Here is a 20,904-nt window from a genome sequence, read left to right on the forward strand (position 1 = left end):
GCTTTATAATCACATGACCCATTGTGATTGGAGGACAGTTTATTCAGTTCATTCGTAAACATGTAATAGAGCAGGTGTCAGTATTTCCAAGAAACAGATTTTCTTTCAACAAGAGTAAACATTTTACATTTTTGGGTATGGTAACTAGTGGTAACATAATATATTTCCATGTATAACAATACAAAAAGGTTGTAAACTGATGTACCGGTACACAGCATTGCCTTTGTCACTATGTGATGAATATACTGATGATGTAGCAAACTTCTAGCAATTCTTTGTTTAAAAAAAAAGTAACCTTGAAATATTAATTATTTGAAGCAAAATAGCAATACTCAAATTTGAAAGCATGGGGAGCAGGTCTCTCTATTCTCGCATTAGCAAGAGTAAATAAAGTCTTCTAGCACTGATAGTGAGTTTAATTTTACGCCACTTTTAGCAATATTCCAGCATTATCATGGCGGGGAACACCAGAAAATTATTGTACCCATGTGGGGAATCGAACCCGGGTCTAAAGTGTGACGAGCAAATGCTTTAACCACTAGGCTACCCCACCGCCCCTCTAGCACTGATAACAAAGAATTGCAGTAATAAATATTGCAAGATTATATGTCAAATAACGATATCCATTATTTCCACTTCAGTCATTCAGGAAGACTGTTTAAATTAATAAACACGTGAACAATACCCATATTAAAAAATAAAAAATCACTTTTGCTAAATGACTTAAATAGCAGGATGAGAACCATATTATACTGTTTTCAGCAGAACTACTTCCCTAAAGTCTAGGAAGTATGTCTTTAATCAGCTTTCAAATTAAACAGTAATCTTAGGGAATCGGAATGCAAACTGAAAATGGTATCTAACTACTAGTGATGTAGCAGTATCGGAGAAAAGTGTAACTGGAAGACTGGAACAGGACTGTTGGTCCTGATGGGCCAATGGAAGCCTTATTTGATGTCTTCCAAGGACTCAATGTCAAGGACAAACTTGAAGCTGAACGGGTTAAAGCTGTAGCCATCACCGACGTAGAACTTGCTCTGAAACTCCACCCTGTTGACAAAAGAGAAAGTGGTTTTCAGGTGGTAGTTGTAGATGCAAGACAAAATTATCTGGGTCATGTTGAACAGTATCACAATCATCTGTATAACTCTTAACTCTATTTGTCAGAACTCCAAAACTTAAGCCAGCTGCATTTGTCACTTCGGTTACATCCTTGAAAGTCTGGGGTAGAATAGATGACTATGCTTGCCATAAAAGGCAACTATGCTTGTCGCAAGAGGCCACTAATAGGATTGGGTGGCCAGACTTGCTGACTTTGTTGGCACGTCATCAGTGCCCAATTGTGCAAATCCATGCTCATGCTGTTGATCACTGGATTGTCTACCGTACCCTACCCGGATACCCGTTTTGTTAATTCTTGACATCAGATTTGCAAGAAATGGGAATATATTTTTCAGCTCGGAGGCTAAAATTTCAAGTCTTGCAGTAATATAACCATGTATTATATTCAAAAGAAGTGACTAAATTACGTGTTAATCTTCAAAAACTACACAACAACTTAATCATGAAAGATTAACATATTACAATCTGTTAGTCACATGATCATAACAGGTTTGGGTACTGAGGCAGGAACCCAGGTCCAACTCATTACCCACACGTCTTGAGTATCTGGGTTCCCTGTCGCAGCCCTAAGAGGAAGTTAGCAGTACATGCTGTACAGTGTTGACAGATCGACACAACCTACCAGTGGAGACGGAGCGTGTGCAGGAAAGCAGAGAGACCCTCCATAACCAAAAGCACGGCAATGGTCAGATTGGCCCAGAACATCCACAAGACGAATATGATGACTGAACCGAACCATGGAATGTCCATGCCCAACCCCAGGCTGAACACCATCTGCCACAGCACCTCGGACAGCTCTGTGAAAGACACCAGGTGTTGGAGTAGTAACATATTGGCAAATGAGGACAATGTCATACCACAGGGAAACTGTAGCACAAATAGGTTGCACAGCATAGAGAAAATGAACAGTCTTCTTACATGCAAGCGAAGCGAGTAAAGGTTGACAACGTACTTCCCCCACTTCTAAAAATATTTTTCATGTCAAAATAAAACATTGCCACCATCAAAAGTACACACCCATTTCTTCACTGAGTTGTGCTCTCACATTTGCAGCCCCATGTTTTGAACAATTACTCATGAGAAATGTTTTTTTTTCAACATTTTAAGCACAACTCATAGATCAGACCGTTCTTCGCCTCCATTCCCCCTTCCAGGTTCTGAGTCAACAAAGGAACAGGAGGGTATTATTCCATGTGGAATATTTACAGTTACCTCCCCTGCACCATTCACCCATTACGCCAGAACTGTTTTTATGTACAATAAATGATACGAAAATTCTACCAATAACAAGGACAGACAAGACAAATAAACTCCAACAGGTTCACGATAAAATAAAGAAATATGGTATTTCTTTTTAATTTCTGCTTATTCTTGTTCCGTTACTCCATTCAACTAGAAGCTGGAAGGGGTAATGGAGACGAAGAACGATCTCAATACGAGTGGCGCTTAAAATGTTGAATAAAACATATTTCACGTGAGTAATTACTAAACATGGGGTAGGAAATGCGAGAGCACAACCAAGTGAGGAAATGGGAGTGTACCTTTGATGATGGCAATATTTTATTTTGACATGAAAAATATTTTTCAATCCAATGCGAGGGACGTACGTTGCCAACCTTCGCTTCACTTGCCTGTAAGAAGACTTATCATATTCTCCATGCTGTGCAACCCCATTTACGCTACAGTTTGCCTGTGGTCATACATACTTGGGTGACAACAAACCTAAATAAGTTACCTTCCTGATATGATTTGTTTTCAAACTTAACACACTTCACATATTTCTGCCAGTCAATAATCTATTCATTTCTCTACATTCATTTATGAAAACTTCTGACTTCAGAACCCGTGAAGGTCCCGGGGTAGAATAGGCCTTCAGCAACCCATGCTTGCCATAAAAGGCGACTAACGGGATTGAGTGTTCAGGCCCGCTTTTAGTTATATTAGCTTGCCACCATATGGCTGGAATATTGCTGAGTGCGGCGTAAACCTAAACTCACTCCTGGATGTGGGAGGGCAGACTGAAGGGGCTCCATACTACAGTTGTATCTGGTTTAGCAGTGGTGACTATGATTGGTCAGTACTCACGGGCGTGTGCCAGACTGAGAGCCCATAGTCGGAGGTAGGATGCTGTGTGGGAGATACAGCCGAGGCAGAACTCAATGGTGTGGATCACTTGGTGGATGAAGATCTCGCCAAACTCAAACTGAAACATGACAACACTTACATCAGGCTCAACCTCAAAATGCCAATCTGCAGAGAATGTTGAGATAGTTGATTTTCATTGTATTTGTGTATTCACGTTTCCCACAAGCCTAAAAGATGTGGAAAAAATGTGTATTTACATATAAAACATGAATACACCATACCATTTAGAAAGTGGAAGTCATGGCAGCTCAGTTGGTTAGATCGCTGACTTTGTGTGAAGGCAATCAGTTGCCCAAATTGGGGTTCGAATCCCAGAGGGAATCAATCTAACAAAAGCAATAGAATCTGTATGTTACCGAGAAAGTTTAATCCCAAATATAACATGTTACACAAAGAGCAGCTCTCGCAGGAAATAGCAGGGTGCAGTCAGTGAATGCCTCTTCCCCTGAATCACAGTACCTGAACCATTTCAGTTTTTAATCAACCCAGGGGGCAGTAGTGCAGCCTAATGGTTTAAGCATCCACTCATCATTCAGAAGACGATGGTTTGATTCACCAAATGGGAACCTGGTGTCCCTTGCCATAACATTGCCAAAAGTGGTGGACAAGCATACTCACTCACTCAGTCCAGCCCTAATGTAACTCCACAGTGCAGTGTCACTAAATGGCTAAAAACATGCTCCTGCAATGCTAAATGTTATCTCACTCGCTCACTCACCCAAAGTGCAAAGTGAAACAAGTCTAGATTTTCAAAGGTTCTCCCATCTCAAAGAGACAATTTTTCTGAATTTAAATGCAGTTGCTTCTTTCACCTAATTATTACATATTTTCAGAAACTAAGTCTCTGGGACTAAATTTTCGAAGCTCTCTTAGCGCTAAGATAGTTGTAAATTAATGCCAGTGTATGGCTGCTCAGAAGCCTTCATAATACCAGTACTTACATCATCCTCAAACTTGTCATCGTGTGCAAGCGAGGCAGTTGCTCCCTCTGAATTCACACTGATGTCTTTCTGTGAAACAGACTGTAATAGAAACAGTGACTGTCATAACAATTTTCTTAACCATTATTCTACTACTTATTTTGTTTGGAAACATGATGGTTGAAAAGGACAACAGTGTTTAAAGACATGCAAAAAGATATGTAATGAACCTGCATATATACCACATTATCATTATCAGTGCAAGAACAGGTACTTGTCTCCATGTAAATAACTGGATAAATATGGAATCACAGTTAAACTCATTAAATTCATGCATATGCCTGTAAAACTTTAAATGTTTACGAATATCTGCTTATTCTATCAAAAATAATGTATACACTTACACGTTACAAAAAGAAAATATTAAAATTGATAATGCAATTAAATCATATCTTAAACTGATGACTTTTGTAAACGTCTTCCTTTCAAATATAAAGTGTTAAGCTGTTAGTGAATCTAGATACACATAATCATTTTATGGCATGTTATGGTTCAGTATTTTCTGTGTTGGGCAATCCAGGAAAGAGTTTTTCAAAAGCATAAAACATGCAAAACCGTTGATACAAGAAATAATTCATTTGAAAGGCTCTGTTGTTACGATGTTAGTAAGGGGAAGCATGGCTATAGTCTGAAAGAAAAATCTGAAGACTGACTTCAAAGAAATATTGTTAGAAACATTCTATACACACACAAAAGTAACATATTATGCTAATTTTTATTCATTGATTCTCAACCTATTAGAACCAAAGTCACAAACATGCACTGTAAAGAAATTGTTTGAATAAATACTATTTGGCCTACAACAAAGAAAGACTGCAATTCAAGTCATCAACTTTTCAGTTGAATGTCATTTCATCTTTTTCAAGAGCATTCTTGATGAGAATGATGGAATGAAATGGAATTTAATGAAATGATATGATTACTCTAATTTTATCTACATGAGACTACACATTACATCAACTTTATAAACATGGAGTGAGAATATACTTGGGAAATGTGGTTCATGTGTGCTACTGACATTCTAGATCAGGACATAATAATAAGTTTAAAGACAATAAGCAGAGTTTGACAGAATTGTTAATAGCAATGAAATTTGTCAGATGAGACAATTAAGTATCTCTAGATGTTACATTTACTATCAGAACAAAAATCAGTGTTCGTGCAGGTCTATAGTCTAAGCAGGACTGTTACTATGGAAACATACTGCAGGCACTGAGTCCTCGGCTTGACTAGTAGATGGCTGAAACAGTCACACAACTCAAAAAATAAAAATACAACTTAGTGAAAGTAGCTCTGTTTTTCAATTCTTTGTGTGCAAACCTCATGCAGTACACAAACTTCATTTTGTTAAAAGCGTAACAATTACGAAAGATAATAGTTTTTTAGTTACAGTGAAATTATAAGTTAGGCACTAATAGCTCATATTGACCACACAGTCTGTACTTGATCCACTGGCTTCTGTACTAAGGGTTAAAATTAATGCTATGTCATGCGTTTTAGTAGGGCTAACATTCTAGGTCATGAAAACTGAAGCTCCATGAGTTCCTCATGATGATGATGATGATGACGATTGAGTAAAGATTTCTATAATGCCAGAGAATGTTTAGCAACTATGTCATGATTAAACAGCCTGGAATCACCAAGTATGACACAGAATAACTACAGAATTGCTGTCTATCATATTTCTAATGGCTGGTTGGACATCCTTTCAAAATATGGGACAGATCCACAGGGAGCCTGCTGGGGTGTGCGCCACCCCTCTCACACACGACAAATTTCCCAGAGGAGGATTTTTCCCCTTGCTAACCTTTGGACTTTAAGAAGTATGTGTAAGCCCCCCAATCCTAGATCTGTCCCTGAAAAATGTACTCAACGAGCCAATATCTGCTTTCATTCAAAATATACCGGTCTAAGTTTAGCAGTTTATCAATCTGATTGTAAATCTTGTGATTATGCTAATCTTTGCTTAGTAAATCCAGGGCTGACCAATCAGTTTTGTTGCTTATCATCTTGTTAGTCTACTATGGAAAAATAAAATTGAAGCATTATGAGGATACTGATAAGGTGACAATGTTGCACTAAACATGGGATAAGGTGACAAAGTTTCACTCAAAATGGGAATAAGATGACAATTGTTTCACCTAACATGGGATATGGTTACAATGTTTCAAACACCATGGGATAAGGTGGCAATGTGTCACTCAACATGGGATATGATGAAAATGTTTCACTCAAAATGGGATTAGGTCACAATGTTTCACTCAACATGGGAAATGGTAACAATGTGTCACTCAAAGTGGGATAAGGTGACAATGTTTCACTCAACGTGGAATATGACAATGTTTTACCCTACATGAGATACGGTAACAATGTTTCATTCTACATGAGATATGGTGACAATGTTTCACTCAAAACAGGATGTTGGCGACATTATTTCATTTTACCAGTAATGTGATGACAATCGTATATGATAATGAATTGAGGTTGCACACACAAATGGTTATTTGGATACTGACAATGCAGATACCAATTTCAAAGGAACTTTGATGATGAAATACAAGTGCCAATATGTTAGATAAATGTGTTGATCATATCCATATTTCAATGCTTTTTATATCCCAATCCTTTAGGAAAGATCTCCATTGCACATCTCTACAAGGACACACACTCTTCAGTCAGACAAGTAGTAAGAACTTGTAGTATAAAAATTTCAGGAGGACAATGACAACAAAGGTTTGTCCTGCAGGGTCCCAACAACAACTCAACACAAACAGCAAAGCTGGGAATAAACTAAAACTGCACACAGAGAGGGGTGTAAGCCATGTCTCTGTTACTTACAGAGAAGTCATATGATTCACTGTGGTCAACAGACAACTTGGACATCTCCATGCTAGTGCTATTGAGCTGGGTCTGAGAAGAAATACCATCAAGTCACACGCCATTTTGTCTTATGATATTCCATTATTCCATTTAGGACCATTAGTCTTTGTGTATGGTGTGAAGTACCAAGATGCTGAATGACAGACAACAGGCAGCATTCTTGTTTATTGTAAGTCTCAGATTCTGTGATTCATGCAGTGTTACCACATGTCAAACATGGCAAAGTTTAAGGCTTCATCAAGCCTGTCTTTCACTTATTAGTGAAGACTCACATCACAAGCATATCAAAACACTTGGCCTTGTCATCCTTTACAAGACAGACTGAAGAGTCAAAACACTTGGCCTTGTCATCCTTTACAAGACAGACTGAAGAGTAGGTGATCAATTATTCTTGTTTATGGTCTAAACTGTTATCATTGATACATCATCAACAGAATATGATCCACTGTTGTCAGTCAATATCATTTTTCATGTAGAAGTTGAAAAATAAAGAAAATGACTGACAAATCTTTGGCACAACATTCCATCAAATTAGCATATCTAGACACATCTCTCATGAAAGTGATGTTACATAACAAGCATCTTCCACTCTTGGCTAGAAGTGTACCCTGGATGTATCCTAGTACTGAAAAGAGTAGATAACAGTGTGATATTTGAATTTATTACTCGCCCGCTGAAGATACTGCAGTGTAATTATTTCACTTCAATATTACACTAGTGTAATACCGCTTGACCTATGACATCAAAATGGTTCAAAGTAGTGACGTCACAATGCTAATGTTGATGTCGCGATTTTACTAGACCTTGCTTGACTTGAAAGCTGAGAGTCCTCACACTATAGGCAATTTCGCCGGAGTTTCTGTCAATATATGTTGGAGAGTAATAAACTGAATACTAAACTCGCTTCCGTGAAATACCATTTTCTTTTAACTCGTTAAAGATTTAGTAACAACCTTGCTTTCGCTCGTTTGATACCAAATCATTAACTCGTTTAATAAAAATTAGCATTACACGGAAGGTCGTTTAGTATCCTCTATGTCAGACCTGTGATGGTATAAACAGATTTATACACAAATATTCCAACAAAGCCTGAGTGTGACATGACACAGCAAGACTACTAAGTTGTCCTCTATCACACATCTTTACACTTCAGGAGAAATCTTTACCTAGATATCATCAGAATTCAACAATAAGCATCTCCAACTGATATTCTCTTCTCAATAAACTCACAAGTTATTGTTGGAACATGTGATAAAACTTAAGTAATTCATGACTGTTCCCTGTCTGTTTCATTATAAACCTCTTGCATTTTCCAGATCAAAGACATTTTTGCCTTGGTCAAGGAAAATTTGGACATCACTCTAGGGACTTCACTATATCAGGTAACATATAATATATATTTGAGTTTATGACACAGTGGAATATAGCTGGTCCATGATATTTAGAACTGAAAGGTTTCATGTTGGATAATAATTACTATAAATTTGTATAAATACAGCGTTTAGTTCTTAACAAAATAATAGATAGATACAATTGTGAATGACTAATGTACATCATGATGTTTTGATTGTAAAGCTGGTTTATAATTTGTGAATTACAAGAACATTAGCCTTTCATGTCATAATATCATGTAAATATTTGTGACATATTTTCATGACAAAACAATTCCCCACAACACTTATGAAGAGCTATAGTCATAGCATTCTTAATAACATGGTAAAAGACTCTGAAACGATATGTATTTTATTTAAACAACATCAGGTCTACTGAAGACAAACCTGTTTGTGTCCTTTCTAATGATCAATGATGATTTCAATGAAATGAAAAAGCAGAATGATCACTACTGATGTATTTTCCGTGGTAAAACTATCACTAAATAGCAACTTTAATGCCTCTTTCACAACAGCCATGGTAGCTTGAGCTATGAGAATGATGTTCAGATTTGTACATCCATGCAATGTGTGAGTCTGTATACATCAAGCAAGTAACTTGTATTTAAATCATCCTACCAATTCTTCAGAGTTATCTGCCCTTTCTGTCAATGGCTGCAATAAAGAGTCACCTAATGGATCAGCCCATAGTTAGTAAATGTAACAATGTATAAAACAAATACACATTCATATAAGCACATACAACGATGTTGGGTATATGAAGCATATAAATACTCATTATGTGACATGTTTCCTCCAATAATTCATCTTTGTCCTTAAATTTGCATGTATTTTATCAACAGATGCCTCATATACCTTCTCTACACCTTTAAACACTGACTTACTGTGCCAGTATACTGAAGGATTAATCTCACTTGTGCTGTCACTGCTAATATTCATTTTGCTACAAGATCAAACTGTCCTAAGCTATGAATACATGACATGGTTTTATGGATAACAACTTGTCTTGAAGTTCTACAGTAGTTTTTAGGGGTAACAACTTGTTCTGTTCTTCTTACCAACATTTTTGAGCTACATGGTACAACTCAATCTTGTGAATAATACTCAAAATAGAGACTTCAAAATAAAAAATAAAGATTTAATCCCCCCTAAGGCGTCACATATTCTTACATGTTTATGCTACATCTTAAATAAATACACAAGTAGGTAAATACTATTTGTATCCCAAATGTGAGTTAACAAAATTAACACTTATGCAGCTCATGAAAGCTGGTTGAGGTTTTTGTCACTACTGTTCATATGATCTATATCTGTGACTGAGTGAGTTTAGTTTTATGCCGCACTCAGCAATATTCCAACTCTATGGGGGCAGTCTATAAATGGACCAGACAATCCGGTGATCAACAGCATAACCATCGATCTGCACAATGGGGAACCAATGACATGTCAACCAAGTTGCCTCTTACAACAAGCACAGTCGCCTTTTATAGCAAGCATGGGTTGCTGAAGGCCTATTCTATCCATAGAAAATGCAGTTAAAATAAACTGAAATTCAATGAATACAATTAATCACTTTCATCCTGTGTGTTTTGTCAGTTGAAAAAATCACTAGGTCATCTAAAAAGTATGCATAAGTTAATTTAGTTAAGAAGTTATGATCTATAATTTTGTTTTATTAGGTTCAGAGTTTAACATGTTTAAAGCTGCATTCTGCAAAATTCCACCTAAACACAATGTACATAATCAACTCTGAACCATACGAACCAGCGATTGGTATTACAAGGTACAATCCACAATGTTTGGGTACAATGACATGTTATCATCCAGCCAATTCACTGTTGGTTGTATTGTCATTATTGCCTGACAGATGTCATCGTACTCCCACTGCATAGATCGATATTTGTACTGATGATCACCGGATTGCCTGATCCAGACTCGATTTATATCTAGACACAGCTGCTATATATCAGCAATATTGTTGAGTTGGGTACAAACAGACATATCATGTCACCTTTTCATGCATATATTGCTGAGTCTGGTGTATTTAGTAAGGATACATGCAGGTAAAACTGGATGGCAATCACCATTCAACATTATGATTATTATTGGATATTTATATAGTGCACATATCCATACAACTATTGCTTGTTTAGGGCACTGGTATTTGTGTCTCTCGATCACTGGATGTCTGTCTCAGCGTTACATTGTATTATCAATCTCAACTCGACCCGTGAAGGTCCCGGGGTAGAATAGGCCTTCAGCAACCCATGCTTGCCATAAAAGGCGACTCAGCTTGTCGTAAGAGGCGACTAACGGGATCGGGTGGTCAGGCTCGCTGACTTGGTTGACACGTGTCATCGGTTCCCAATTGCGCAGATCGATGCTCATGTTGTTGATCACTGGATTGTCTGGTCCAGACTCGATTATTTACAGACCGCCGCCATATAGCTGTAATATTGCTGAGTGCGGCGTAAAACTAAACTCACTCACTCACTCAATCTCAACTCCCTGGGGAGTATACAACTCTTGCTGCCACTAGGCACACCAAGTTTATTGTGACTCTCTCATCCTAACGAGGTACCCAATATTCACAGCTGGGTGGACTGGGACACATAGGACTTTGTCCAAGTTTACTGCACGTTGCTGTACCCGCAACTAGTGTATGCACATATTCATGTGGCCACCATCTGGTCATATACCAACAGATTCGTGGGTTCTTTTTAAGTGCACAGGGTTGTGTATTTCACACTAGGGGTTGTGACAACAATGAAAGAGTTGGCTCCAATGATTTCACACCCGGTCACAGGTGGGCTTAATCCCGACACCTCAACATTGCTGGATCACTAGCCTGGCGCTTTAGCCAGCTCGCCCATCACGCCCCACAAACATACTATTAGTTACACTACTGAATAGACCGTAGTCACAACATCTCACATACTCTTAAAATACAACTATCTCACATTTCTAAACATGTAAACACAAAAATATTTAGTGGAAAAAGAAGTCAAAAAGAAACCTCTAAAATTCTTGAGTAAAACACACAAGCTACCTATATGCTTGATGATCTGTCGTTTCATATATTCTTCAAGACAAGTTAAAGAACACCTTATTCTATCAAATTACTATTTGACAAAGATCTGGAGATCTTTAACTTCTTTTGACTTGCATATATGTCTCACAATGGTTGAAAACAAGCAAACTCTGTAAAGTCTTCGGATATGTACATAATATAGGGCACCTTGTCTCTGAAAAAGGTTGTAACAAGTTATCGCTGCAATCAAAAGCATAATATAGGATATATATTTGTTAAACATCCTAATCTACTGGTAAATACACCACCACCACCAAAACTGCTACTTAAACATATGAGGGTTACTTTAAGGGACATTTGACTTGACCCCTTAAAGTGAAGACAAGTATTTAGTACAAAGACCGTTAAGACATTTGGACATAGACCTACAGGTCCAGAAAAGCTACACTACTGGTTATAATGGGCTAAGCTAGTGTATGTCATCTGGCAAGCTATGGTTACTCAGTACTATGGCAGATATGACAAGAAATACTGTCCAAGGAGAGTGAAACAAGCTGAACTTTCATGACCTACACACAAAAACTTTTTGACCAAATATTCCATCTTTCATTATTATTAGTGAAGCTCTGATCTTTTTAGACTGAAAATGTGACATGTAGATGTTTTTTCATTGAATTCTGTGGACATAGTATTTCCTGCCTTTGCTGAAGTCCTTCCCAGATCAAGACCTTAACCTGAGAACGAGGCTGAACAGATCATGCCCCCAAAGATGGCACAGACTGGATACATGCACAGATGCACAGCCATGCCGACTTACCCCAAGTTCGATATCGCCTTCCCCATCGACTTTCGAATCAGCATTCGGTTTACGCGGTACCCCATTACCGGCAGACTGTACCAGAATTTAATAGTTAAGCAATTTTCGTGCACCGCAAGAACATTTCAAACCCATGCTTAGCTAGTGAAGACAGATGTAACCAGAATTGGGAATCACAATAGCCAACACAGAATACCAATCATAGCAACCTCTTGTACATACTTCACCATTCATGGACTCTCTCACAAAACTAAAGAATATTCTCTTTCTTTCTAAAAACTACAAAAGGTAATATGAAAATAATCTAAATATCAAGCCAAAATAGAACCTCAATAATGACACAGTATCAGGAAGACATCAACATTTGCATCTACATGTTAGGTAAGTCACACAAGCCTCTACAACCACACAAATCTTACACTAGCAGCAGTTGGTTAATAATATTAAACTAAACAGTTATTGACACTTCAAGCTCCATATTCTCTTTCTCTAGCATTCAAAAACAAAAAACCCTTTAAATTGGAACAATTCATTCAAACAGGGCAACACACAGACAATAGTCCAAGACAAGGACTTTTTTCCCCCCAGGTACCAATTAACACCCATTTTACATTTACATTTACAGTTTACAGTTTCTTAATCATTTCACACTAACCAAAAACACTGAGCTACAGATTCATACATCAGACAATGCATTGACTACTGCTTGTAATCAAAGAAATGATCATGCAGAGAGACAGAGTAGAGTGGGGCCTCATCTCGTTGAGGACAAAACTGACTTTTCATGTTGTCAGTATCATGGAATAAAATAACTCAGCAAACAGTTACAATTCAAGAACAAAATGAATGTACTTACAGTTTCCCCAAGAACTTCATTTGGAATAAGAGCATCTGTAGAGTGAGCAGCAAGGCGTCCTCTCATCTGAAATGCAATACTTTCCTTAAAACTTGTAATATCAGGTGCTGACAATATCCATCTTGATATTGCAATATACCAGTAATTACCATAACACATGGGTTAGTTTTTATATATTTCCTGACTTTGAAAAAAGAATGTACTTATTAAGCTGCGTACTAGTGATCAATTCACTATCCAACAATGACATTAAATATCCTGGCCATATCATAACAGACAACATATAGAACAGGTCTTGCATGCTGAGTATTGAACTAAGCCTTTGGCAACCATGTTAATAACAAGCCTATGCCATAACCTTTATAGAGGTTTCTGAGAGCATCAGTGTAGAGATTTGAACCCATGACCCCCAGCGCAAAGAGTCAATGCTTTAACCATAAGGCTACCTAACATCCCTTCTATTCTTTTCAGCACACCTACATCATATATGTTCATAATCAACGACAAGCTGATGTTTTAACCATAGGGATACTTTATTGCCTTTTCCGTACCTATCCTAGAAAGTATTCCTGTCAGAACTCGCCCTGTGTGCAATAGCATTCAGTTGCTACTTATGTCTCAATTCGGAATTGACAACCATATTTAATAACTGTTAAAATTGCTTAAACCTCAGTTCACAAACTCTACATTTTGATTTCATAGTCATTTATGTAAACTCATCATCAATAGAACCCATGATGTAATAACCTCACTTCTGAAAACAGAAATATTCATTAGCAAAATGTTGGGACACAGAATGCAAATGCTAGCATCTTCACATCGCGAACTGGTGCTCTACAGTTTGCCGTGATGGTTTTTCAAACCTAGGATTGAAAAGCTGATGTGATGGCAACATGACCATGAAAGCCCATATGTTTGCATTCTTCGTTCAGATGCTAATATTTGCATTTCCCATATTTTTCAAACTGACAAGACATTTAAAATAGACACAATGCTGCTTTATGCACTCCTTTCTCTGGAGAAAAATGTTTGCATTAAATTTCGTAGTGGTAGGATGGAGATAAAAATCCTTCATTCTCAACATAGAGATAGTATTCTTTCAGACATAACAGTGCATAATTTAACATGTGAAACTCAACACAGTAGGTTTTGTTCAAAATTAAATTTAGGGACAGCTAAATCTACATTTTTACACTGATCGACAGTGAAAATATCAAAGATAATCAGGTCAATAATTCACAGACAGAAGATATTCCAAGACTAAATAAACATGGGTAACCAAAGCCTCAAAGCAGTGTCTATAGCAATTCTGTTTACAGCTCACTATATTAGCCGATTACATATACATATATACCAACAAACTCCCTTCTCCTGCACTAGCAAACTTAGATCTTATGAACATCTGAGCATCTGAAACTACATCTTTCAAGGTGAGTGCAATACATACACACTGATTTGGGTTTTCGGAATTGTTGAATTTTTGCAAGAATTAGAAATGCTTCCTAACGCATTCTTGATGAAATTGTACTGGATAAAATTTTGAAACCTAACTGTGTTTTCAGATGCGACACAATGTTCCTAAGAATATACTGGTAATATATACACTACAACTAGTAATACTTACAGCTTCATTTTCCTAAAACACATCAAAACTCACCAGTCACGCTCATGCCAAATGCTAAATAAACCTGAATAATGCTGTGCTCATGCCAAAATACACAGGGGAAGTCCCCAACATGAAACAAATCACCACTTCTGTGTTAGTAAGATATGATGACATGTCAACAATATAAAGGGCGAATGTATGGTGCATATACTGAAGGATGAGGTCATGGTGGATGACATATTTCTGTAAAAATATTGTGTTAAACTGAGGGAAAAGTTTAAAATGGGTCTGAAGAGACCTCATTTTGAAAGACAAAGAACAGATCTCAATAGTAATTCATCTTAGTGAGTGAGTGAGTTTTAGTTTAGCAAAAGTGGGATAGAGAAGGTGAAAGCAAATAAATGCAATTGTCACCTTAAACTCATTATTGATTTTCTGCTTGGTTGCCAGGTATTAAATGTGCTAGAAATAACTGGTAAAAACATTTAGCATTGTGAAAGACATCTTATACTAACACAACCATAAAAACGTGTTAACTCAGAATAAGGGGTGAGAGATTTCAGTGAGTGAGAGTGAGTTCTATCCACGTTATAAGAAGTGTCAAAGCATCATTCTACCATAGACTTGGTAAATTCTTGATTCTCACTGATCATTTAGAGGTTTCAAATCAAAATAACCATATCTGATGACAAAGTGACAATGCTATACCTGGGTGGTAAGGTAGCTTAGGAGATAAGGCATTTGCTCGTCATGCCAAAGACATTAATTCCCCACAAGGGTATAAGCCCATTTTTTCTGGGCCATGCCATAGTGTTGCTGGAATATTGCTAAGCGACAAAACCATACACACTCACTCAATGCTATATCTGAAACTTGAAATAATGCCTTTGGTTTTGGAATGTGTTTGACAATTTGAACAACTTCCATGAGCAAACACATCCAAGAGATGCTTGATACTTTGACAATCCTATCACTCCAGAAATGTGAGAAAACTAAAGAAGAAATGTCAAGATGTGAAAATGTTTTTGTACAACTCACCCTGAGCTTAGCATTATGTTGAGCCCGAAGGACAAAGGGTTTGATGAACAACAGTACAGGCACACAGGCAACAGCAGCCACCAACAGTATGGTCTGGATTGTTTGCTGGAACACAAACCTCATTATATGATACACAGCTAGCTGCTCATGGTAGACATGCTGGTGACATTGTATATATTTATACAGCCGAGTTGCTAGTTTATTGTTTGACAAAACTCCAGAATGGGAGGAGCAAATAGACATTGATGATAAAATTTTGAGGGGAGGTAACTGCACTGATAGTTTATTGGGTGACGAGTGTGAGTGAAAGAGCCATCCACTGAATGTAGATCACTATACTAGGCTGCCACTACAAGAGACTGTACCTGTCCTGCGTAGAAGGGCAACTGCGGATTACAGTTCGGGTCACCTTTGGCTTTATAACTAAACATAAACATGTTGATGTACTCTGAAACAAAAACACAAAGCTGAAAACTGGGCCTGTCAAAAGCACATTCACTGTGTGAGTGAGTGAGCGTATGAGTGAATGTGAGTGAATGTGTGAGCATGTAAAGCTGAAAACTGGGCCTGTCCAAAACACACTGTGTGAATGAGTGACCGTATGAGTGAATGTGTGTGAGAATATGTGAGCATGTAAAGCTGAAAACGGCCTGTCAAAAGCACAGTGTGTGAGTGAGTGAGCATATGAGCGAATGTGAGTGAATGTGTGAGCATGTAAAGCTGAAAACTGGGCCTGTCCAAAGCACACTCTGTGAGTGAGTGAGCGTATGAGGGAATGTGTGTGAGAATATGTGAGCATGTAAAGCTGAAAACTGGGCCTGTCAAAAGCACAGTGTGTGAGTGAGTGAGCATATGAGCGAATGTGAGTGAATGTGTGAGCATGTGAAGCTGAAAACTGGGCCTGTCCAAAGCACACTCTGTGAGTGAGTGAGCGTATGAGTGAATGTGTGTGAGAATATGTGAGCATGTAAAGCTGAAAACTGGGCCTGTCCAAAACACACTGTGTGAGTGAGTGACCGTATGAGTGAATGTGTGTGGGAATATGTGAGCATGTAAAGCTGAAAACTGGGCCTGTCAAAAGCACAGTGTGTGAGTGAGTGAGCATATGAGCGAATGTGAGTGAATGTGTGAGCATGTAAAGCTGAAAACTGGGCCTGTCAAAAGCACAGTGTGTGAGTGAGTGAGCATATGAGCAAATGTGAGTGAATGTGTGAGCATGTAAAGCTGAAAACTGGGCACTGTGTGAGTGAGTGAGTGTATGAGTGAATGTGAGAGTGAATGAAAAGCTGAAAACTGGGCCGGTCAAAAATGCAGGGAGTGTGTGAGTGAGAGAATGTGTGAGTGAATGAATGTGTGAGTGAGAGAATGTGTGAGTGTGTAAAGCTGAAAACTAGTACTGTCAAAAACGCAAAGTGTGTGAGTGAATATGTGAGGGTGTGAGCTAAACTTCAACATGTCATCAGAAAAATCTTTGCCATACAACTTTGAGATACTGTTTGCAAGACATACTTCCACATCATAATTTTTAATTATCTGTGAAAGCTAAAAAAGTAATTAAACAATATTTAGTAATTTGGTCACACAGACAAAGTGAATTATGATGAACTTACGGATGAGCAGTGCAGGTGCACAGCCGGCCTTGCTGACATCGAATGTGACCCACTTGTAGTAGACGAGGGAGACGAGGTAGCCGAAGAGGCTGAGGAGGAAGATGACCTCGGGGATGAACTCCACAAGGATGTTCAACACATTTCTGAAGTGGCTGCAAAACACATGACATTATGAAAACACACTGCCACTCAAAGATGTGTGTGTGTGTGAGTGAGTGAGTGAGTGAGTGAGTGAGTGAGTGAGTGAGTGAGTGAGTGAGTGAGTGAGTGAAGCAAGCACACATTATGGGAAGCGAACCAGAGTTTTGGCCATGATGAGTTAATGCTTTAACCATTTGGCTAATAAACCTACCCGATGTCTCTACAATGCATGCAGTATATATAAAAATATTATAAGTTCACATTTATACTGATAATCCATCACAGGGAACTGCTTTTAGCATTAGGAAAATTCAAATTTACTCTACTTTTCATAATAGAAAAGTTGATATTCAATCCAGATATATCCTAGGAAAAAATTATATTATTTTCTTATTGGGTAATTTTGCACATAACCCATATCAAAACCCAGGGCAGGTCTATTCTACAGAATTTCTGCATGCCAGAAAAATAACAGATGAGAGATAGAAGAAGTTATTTTCACCAGGAAAACCTGAGCATGTCAGGCTGTTACAAACTTCTCATTAGTATTAAGAAAAATAGGCAAAACCCCAAATATTAGCAGATCCTGGCATGACAAAGGAAAGCAACCTTTGACACCAAGGGCTGTGACCACTGGTCTGGCAGGCCCCCAGTGTGACTCACATGTGGTTGAAGATTCCCAAAATGATGCCAAACAACATTTGAGAGATGCCGAGGATAACGGCTGTCTTCATCTTGAAGGAGTTCAGGAACGTGATCTTGTTGTCAGATAATTGCCAAATCTGTCACAAAACAAATTAACAGACATCAAGTTTATACATGTAACAGAACTTTAATTTCTTTGCTGAAACAAATAATGTGATCATGGATCTAGAATACCTAAAAAGCTTATTCATTCAAAACATAGCGTTGTTTTGGTCTTCATTAATCCATGCTTGTCGTAAGAGGTCACTAAAAGGATCACTTACACACTTAGATGACACATCATCATATCCCAAATGCACATACTTTGCTCATGCTGTTGATCACTGGACTATGAATCGATTATTTACAGACCACCACCATAAAGCTGAAATATTGCTGAGTAAGGCATTAAAAAACCGACCAACCAATCTAACAGCTGTACAAAGCAAACATCACAAGATCTTACTGGATCTATGCCGAGTGGGTAAGGTGTATTGTTCCTGAAGAACTTGGCTGGGTCTAATGTCAGCTCAATGTCTGGCACCTCAAGCAAAGATTCCCTGGTTAAGAAATGGCAAATGAGCAAATTGCTTTCTGTCAATAACAATGTAAAACAATACTTCAATCACAAGGTGTTAAATGGTGAAGTAAACAAAAACAAAGCCAACTGTAGCCTGTCAAAAACTCAGTTTGGGTCAGGTAAGCTTTTGTTTGCATAACCAACATCACACTTTCATGGTTAAATGAGAAAAAACTCACAGAACCTGGTCAGATTGGTTCTTCTTGTATTAGGCTGCATTAAAAAATTAAATGTTTCTCAGGCACTTTCTTTTCAAAAGTGACAAGGGTGGTAGGACTTTTTTAAAAAAAATTTTATCAGAAAACAAGTGACAAGGGAGGAACACATATTTATTTTTTTCTCTCTGAAACAGAGTGTAGCATGTGGTAATGACTTGTAGATTCAGTCACACTCGTTCTTACAAACACTTGTTCTTACAGTGGACAACAAATGGATTATCAGGAGACAGCAAAGTCAATTTTTTTAGTTTAAATTCCAATAAAAAATTGTTACGTGCACAAATAAAAACTGATGTGCTGATGCCCAAGAAATGTTTCACTTTTTTATTTAGCCTTAGTTCTTTCCTGTAGAGAAATAGCGAGACACAGATGTGTCATTTTCGCTGTTGCAAGAAACAACTGTGAACTTACGGGTAATGAGGATGCCAAGCTGATCCAAAGATGTTGAAGCTCTTGGAGAAAGCATCATTATAGATGACCCCTGTGTAGGTGGAGAAGAGACCCATCAGAGTGATGATGTAGCGACCACCAAAAAATGTGTTCCAGATCTGAAAAACATGCATAAGCAGTACAAGAATGCTCAAAAAGCTGTGGCACTAGTCCTGTGGGCAACCCATAACTCACAAAGATGTGGCTGACAGTTTTGTGGATTAGATAAGGACGACACAAGCTGCTCACCTCATTATCTGACTTCTGAGCTAGAAGCTTCTTCTCACTGATGATCATCCAGAGTCCGAACAGGAACATGATAAATCCATGGCCAGCGTCACCAAACATCACAGCAAACAGGAAGGGGAAGGTGATGATAGCATAAGGAGCTGAAGTTACCAAAAGTTTCACATGTAAATCAAGGTGCCGATATTTTTGTGAAAAAGGCACTTAATGGTCATGCTGCAGAAGAGATGCAGAAACTCAACATTCTGCACGTACCTGCAGTAGCAATTTGGTTTGTAAACGCCACCAAATCAGAATTCACCCACAATGCAAACCCACATAATTTGTGTTCTAGTGTTCATCAGACACAGGCACTTGATGTCATCTTACAACTTTTAACTGAAACTGGTACTAAGAATTTAGACAAGCCTCAAGCACACTGACATATTTATATAAATATCACAGTGCTGTAGCACAAATAACATACAGAGGGACCTTGATTTTGGAACAGCCTGATCACTAAGGCTATAAAGGAAGACGGTTTTTTCAGAGTCAGGCTCTTAACTGACAGCAAACAGCAATCTGACCTACTCAGGCAGCATGCCTCCCACAAAGTATGGTTCTCTACAGAGAAAGTGTATATAACATAACATATCACTTGTCAACTGAACATACATCTAGGAGTTCCATGATGCCCTGTGGCCCTTACCTGGGTTGACTTCTTGGTAGCTGGCGATGCCATAGGCATCTACAATGTTCTGGAAGCCCTTGGTGAACTTGTTAGTACGGAAGTAGGTGGGTGGGGTCTCACGGGTCCTCATTGGGTGGATGATTGTAGGGATTGTACTCCCACTAGTTTTCTGAAACACAGCATTTATCACTCGTATACAGCTCCAGACATCATTTACAAACTGACCATAATCACCCTATACAATGACAACATTCATCAAATATCATTCACCATATATAGTAAATACAACTGACATCATTTACCACATAAACTAACATCATTCACCTAATACAACTTCTGTCATCATTCAAAAACTGTTTATCATTCATGATGTGTAACAATAATGATCATAATTTACTATGTAAGACTGTTCATCTTCAACCATGTGTAACAACAGGACTGTTCATCTTTCACCATGTGC

The 20,904-nt window shown here is 38.1% G+C and overlaps 1 protein-coding gene across 20 annotated transcripts in view; it reads right to left on the bottom strand.

Moving 5' to 3' along the window:
• Positions 1 to 21: 21 nt before the first annotated feature.
• The window catches only part of LOC137284751 (V-type proton ATPase 116 kDa subunit a1-like), a 44,857-nt gene continuing 23,974 nt past the window's right edge, over positions 22 to 20,904 (bottom strand). For 7 of the 20 annotated variants that reach the window (XM_067816703.1, XM_067816707.1, XM_067816709.1 and 4 more), the window contains exons 11-23: positions 20,463 to 20,613; positions 19,778 to 19,917; positions 19,511 to 19,647; positions 18,768 to 18,861; positions 18,281 to 18,399; positions 17,477 to 17,628; positions 16,232 to 16,314; positions 15,867 to 15,971; positions 13,223 to 13,288; positions 4,209 to 4,289; positions 3,208 to 3,325; positions 1,745 to 1,919; positions 22 to 1,050 (exon numbers count right to left, since the gene is read on the bottom strand). In XM_067816703.1, the coding sequence (XP_067672804.1) occupies positions 948 to 1,050; positions 1,745 to 1,919; positions 3,208 to 3,325; positions 4,209 to 4,289; positions 13,223 to 13,288; positions 15,867 to 15,971; positions 16,232 to 16,314; positions 17,477 to 17,628; positions 18,281 to 18,399; positions 18,768 to 18,861; positions 19,511 to 19,647; positions 19,778 to 19,917; positions 20,463 to 20,613 (1,524 nt within the window). In that variant the 3' untranslated portion in view covers positions 22 to 947. Of the gene's footprint in view, positions 1,051 to 1,744; positions 1,920 to 3,207; positions 3,326 to 4,208; positions 4,290 to 5,451; positions 5,488 to 9,112; positions 9,173 to 12,366; positions 12,442 to 13,222; positions 13,289 to 15,866; positions 15,972 to 16,231; positions 16,315 to 17,476; positions 17,629 to 18,280; positions 18,400 to 18,767; positions 18,862 to 19,510; positions 19,648 to 19,777; positions 19,918 to 20,462; positions 20,614 to 20,904 lie in introns of those variants that run through there. The other 13 variants (XM_067816692.1, XM_067816690.1, XM_067816694.1 and 10 more) reach the window with 4 other exon arrangements.

This window comes from Haliotis asinina, chromosome 5, assembly GCF_037392515.1.
Source record: "Haliotis asinina isolate JCU_RB_2024 chromosome 5, JCU_Hal_asi_v2, whole genome shotgun sequence".
In the NCBI taxonomy this organism is placed as follows: domain Eukaryota; kingdom Metazoa; phylum Mollusca; class Gastropoda; order Lepetellida; family Haliotidae; genus Haliotis; species Haliotis asinina.